Below are 5271 nucleotides of genomic sequence, written 5' to 3'. Positions count from 1 at the left end.
TTTCATGTGACATAATATTAATGGCCTGGGAAATAAACTTTTGACGTTAATAAAATGGTGTCAACATCCTACCCCCAGGTTTGTGAGACATTCTCATCACAAAGAGAAGGCCTACATAGAGCTTCTTGATCAGCAACAGTGCATTAAACACAAGGAAATGTCTCCCAGAAAGTCCACTTACCACTTCAGACTGGCGAAGTCATTGTTAGATATTGAAACCCATCGATGTAAAATGTCATTTCACACTGAGTATGTATACCCATACTGTACGCCTGGACTGTGGGTTTACATGCATTTATTTGATTGGTGTCTTATGCCCATACTCAAGAATATTTCTCTTATATGGCCGAGGCCAGCCAGCATTAATGTGGGACGAAACCAGGCTTTTCTCGAGGGTAACCCACAACCATTTCCTGGTTTCTCACCGTAGAGAGAGCCAGCATGAGCTGGACTTGAACTCACAGTGATGACATTGGTAACACGCTCCTGAGTCACTGTGCCACCATGGCACGTTAACCGCTCGGCCAGAGAGCACCTGGACTGTTGAAAAAGCGACATGCAGTTCTGTAAATTGACAAGAGGCCGCATTTCACCAGTTACGTGTGATCATTTGAGGGTTTTCACAATATCGCTGCTACTCTGGTTTTACTTTTAAACAGCCACCTGCACTGCAGTTCTGAGTTAATAACATGGCTGTAAATTGAATGACCCTGAGTCCTTAACACCTGATAAACATGAAGCGAATAGAATTTCACAGTAGATAACAAGAGTAAATAATAACAACTTATACTAAAAAATCGGTCACACTCTAAAATCAACCGAAGATATGAGTGAAAAAACGAAACATAACATAAAAAAAAAATTTTAAAAAAACTTTCGCACTCGAATGTCGAGCCGAGATTTATGACATTACGCTGCCCGCACGATCTTTCTGAAAATCTCAAATTTATCACTGAGAAATTGTGAAGAGGTATTTCCTGCAGCCCTACTAAAGTTCACTTAGTTCTGAAGTTACAACTTACCCAGATTTTCCTCTCACAAGCACTCAGAATCGTTTCCTCTCGGCGAAATGCCGACAGCTTTATGACTTCGCCTCTGAAACTCGGACCATTCTGCAGACAGCCTTGACCTTTCCTGACGCCGTGACCTAGTTCACATCAGTTGACTGGGTCATTCATTTATGTCTAATGGACAAATGTGTGCTAGGGGGAGAGGGGAAATGAGGGGGAGGGTAAGGGGAGGGACAATAACACCGGTACCTTGAATATGTTTAATTTGATTTGGCGTTTCTCTCATCACAAAAGAAGTTCTATTTAAATAAAATCAAGCAGTAAATGCAGTTTAATATTGTCCTTTCATTGCACTAACATAAAGTTTTGCCTGGGACTGTTATATTAGTCGCAGGTTTTTGCGTGGTAAACCTACAAATTTGGGTAATTTTATGCCTCCTTAACATTTGTGAGCGTGGCATCTTGATTTATAACACTGATAAAGCCAAATTGTCACAATTCATTTTCTGATGTCGTTAATTATATTTATTGTTGCTACAGACAGGTAGCTATTACAATGTATGCGTGTAGGCCTATAATTTATTGAATAACAACAGAGAAGAAAATTATGTGGTACGTGAATATAGTCATTTGAAATGCATTTTCCCAATTAATATAAACTGTCTAATAATTAATGCCTCAATTATTCTAGCTAAATGGTTTGAATTCCTCAGGTTTGACACTCCCAGCTTTGATTTATTTTAACCTGCGGATGGTTGTGGGATGGTTCCCTCCACCATAATGCTGGCACCCGTGGTATAAGTGAAATATTCTTGAGTACGGAGTAAAACACCAATCAAATAAATAAATAAATGAAATAAATATTTGATTTGTATTTTTAGGCCGTACTCAAGAAAAATTTCACTTATAAGACTGAGGTCAGCATTTTTGTGGGAGGAAATTGGGCAGAGCCCAAGGGAAACCCACAGCCATCCACAGACAGATCTCCCCAAGTGCGACAGAAGAAGAAGTCTTAGACACTCAGTGATCGCATAGGTGAGAGGTCAGTGGGTAATATTGCTGCGTTAGCACGCTAACCACTTGGCTACGGAGGATCCTCTTTGATTTTGTGTTGCTGCCTTACTGAATCATTACTGCATCATGATATACAAAAGCATACAGAATAACATGTTACCAGCTAGCACCCATCTACGGAAAAAATCTAATTTATTCATTCATTTATTGATTTTCATCAAAATAATTTTTCACTCATACATCATCAGTTTAATGGGTGAAGGGAACCAGAATAGATATGATAATAAATCAACCACATGTAATTAGCATAAGTCTCTCTAAACCACACCGTCCGAACCTACCGCAGTAGACCAATGGCTACGATCCTCTGCATAAGGAGAGTAAATATCTCACTGAATAAATTGTTTTTCTTCTGCAGAGAGTGATAGAAACCTGCAACAGAAACTAGAAAAACTCATGCATGACCTATTTACTGACCTGTTTACTCAACCATACCTGGTGGTAGAGCGTCCGCTTCTGGAGGGGCAGATCCAGGGTCAATTCTGGGTGGAGTCACACCTAAGACCTTAAAAGAGAAGGTCGTAACTTCCTGGCTTGGCATTCAGCATGAAGGGGATTGACCCGTATCAGTATAATGGATTGGGCAGGGCTGCTTATTTGCTTTTGGTAAAGCATCTCAACGAAGCAGCATCAGATAAAAGAGGGGTGGAAATCCGTCTTGGAACAAGGAGGCACATTACATGCACTTAGGATTCCTTCGTCGTCATATGACCGAAAAATTGTTATGTACGACATTAAACCCCAAGCACTCACTCACTCACTCACTCACTTGACCTTACCTCAGTATTAAGTCCTTGTATACAGTACCAATCAAATGTACTATTACGACATTATCGATCATGAAAGTGTGAACATTCTGAAATAACCCTTTAATAGGCACCATTTATTTTAAGCAACGGGAGCAGATCATATCAGAGTTGTTAAGGCGTTGTCTTCAAAATGACTTCAACCATGATGATCTTCAAAAATGCATGGGTTTCCTTCTTCACAAAGACTGAAAACTTGATCAGACTGTAGGATATGAGCCACATGCCTAATCATCCTTGTAGTCTATTTTTCTTATAAAAAAGATATATATAAAGATATAAAAAAACCATATATTAACATGGTTATACCCTCAGGCATTTTTGAATTACCCTGGTCAGGCTGGACCCAAGATCAGATCAGATCCAAAAAATGTTTGGGCATCAGACAGAAATGACCACCATTTGGCTCTCCCAGCAAATATCTTTGGTTATTTTATAATGTTCTTCAGTTTTTCCATCCAAAATTGCCATATTTTTGTCAATTTTCAATGTCAAAAACACAGCAATTCTGCATACTTGTATCTCAAGTCACTCACTAGTAGCTTATGTCACAGAACATATCCATAGGGACATGCCAGGAGGTCTGCCAGCAACCTGTGGATGGTTGTTGGATTTCATCGGCTCTGCCAGGTTTCCTCCAACCATATTGCTATAGAGTGAAATATTTTTCTTTACAGCATAAAACACCAATCAAATAAATAAATAAAAAAAAATCTCCCAAAGGTCAGGTCTAGTTGCCAATTCCCTTTCAGTCAGTATCCGGAGTGTCTACTTATAGATCAATCTTAGTAAAACCAGATGATTGTAAGTATTTGCTCTTCACAATCATTTACATTTACTGAAAATGAACACCCTAATTCCTAATTTGTACATGAACGAGCAAATTTCAGGGCAATTTACGTGCATTTTTAATTGTTTTTGGAGACAAAACTACATTGGTTGGGTTGGCCGATTTTAGGGCTTCACAAAAGGTGTAATTTTATCAGTCTACACAGAATAATGCCTTCAGAATTTGCTTGAATAAACACCAAGCAAACATGTGAAAAGGTTGAAGGATTACAGTATAGCTCAGAAATTGGTATGATTGACAGTACAAAACACATTTAATAAAGCAATATCAAAAAAACTCACATCTGAACAATCTTTTTTTTTCTCGCTTCGCAGACAAAAATCATGAACGCAGATGTCAGCTTTTCAATGGGTTTTATTCAACAAGATTGACCTCATAATTATGTGTCTTTACAGTGGAATTCTTCCCTTAGTACTATATATTTCACATTTGGTATATAAGCATATATAGGCCTTAGCATGATACTTCTCATGCCAATATTTGAGGTTTTTTTTTTTTATAAGAAATGAATTTACCTTAGAAAACAATCTTAAGTGGCCATACAAGATGGATGAATCAATCGCAATCAAGCAAAATGGGTCACCTGAAAAGCACTAAACGAAATGTAGAAGTTAACCTATACCCACCGTTCCCAAAGAAACAGCTTTTTAGGGGAAAGATTATTGTTCTCAGTTAAAACAAAAGAAACAATTAATGTTATTAATGATCATGTTGTTCATATTTTAGTGCTTTTTTATCGTCGCACTGTTCACCAAAGAGAACATTTTTTTTTTCACGGAAAGAAATGTTTGTTACCTGTCCCATTCTTCACAAAACAAATCTTTGCTACCAGTGCCACCGTTGACAAAAACGTTTGTTACTGGTCCCAATGTTCAAAAACAATATTTGTTGCTGCATGCAATGTTCACAAACACAAATGTTTATTACTGGTTACACTATTCACAAAAACAAATGTTTTTTACCCACCCCATTGTTAAAAAAATAAATGTTTGCTTCAGGTCCCATTGTTCGTACAAAGAAATGTTTGTTACTGGTTGCAATGTTACCAAAAACAGATGTTTCTTACTGGTTGCAATGTTACCAAAAACAGATGTTTCTTACTGGTTGCAATGTTACCAAAACAGATGTTTCTTACTGGTCCCATTGTTACCAAAAAGAGATGTTTCTTACTGGTTGCAATGTTACCAAAACAGATGTTTCTTACTGGTCCCATTGTTACCAAAAAGAGATGTTTCTTACTGGTCCCATTGTTAACAAACACAGATGTTTCTTACTGGTCCCATTGTTACCAAACACAGATGTTTCTTACTGGTCCCATTGTTACCAAAAACAGATGTTTCTTACTGGTCCCATTGTTACCAAAAACAGATGTTTCTTACTGGTCCCATTGTTACCAAACAAAGATGTTTCTTACTAGTCCCATTGTTACCAAACACAGATGTTTCTTACTGGTCCCATTGTTACCAAAAAGAGATGTTTCTTACTGGTCCCATTGTTAACAAAAACAGATGTTTCTTACTGGTCCCATTGT

The 5271-nt window shown here is 37.8% G+C and overlaps 1 protein-coding gene across 1 annotated transcript in view; it reads right to left on the bottom strand.

The window, feature by feature from the left end:
- Positions 1 to 2361: 2361 nt before the first annotated feature.
- LOC135463461 (S1 RNA-binding domain-containing protein 1-like) overlaps positions 2362 to 5271 on the bottom strand; it is a 28831-nt gene continuing 25921 nt past the window's right edge. The window contains exon 20 of the mRNA XM_064740720.1: positions 2362 to 2456. Within this exon, the coding sequence (XP_064596790.1) occupies positions 2362 to 2456 (95 nt within the window). The remainder of the gene's footprint in view (positions 2457 to 5271) is intronic.

The sequence above is a fragment of the Liolophura sinensis genome, chromosome 3 (assembly GCF_032854445.1).
Source record: "Liolophura sinensis isolate JHLJ2023 chromosome 3, CUHK_Ljap_v2, whole genome shotgun sequence".
NCBI classification, from domain to species: domain Eukaryota; kingdom Metazoa; phylum Mollusca; class Polyplacophora; order Chitonida; family Chitonidae; genus Liolophura; species Liolophura sinensis.
Note: the sequence above shows the minus strand (reverse complement) of the source record. Positions and strands in the feature narration are given on the sequence as shown.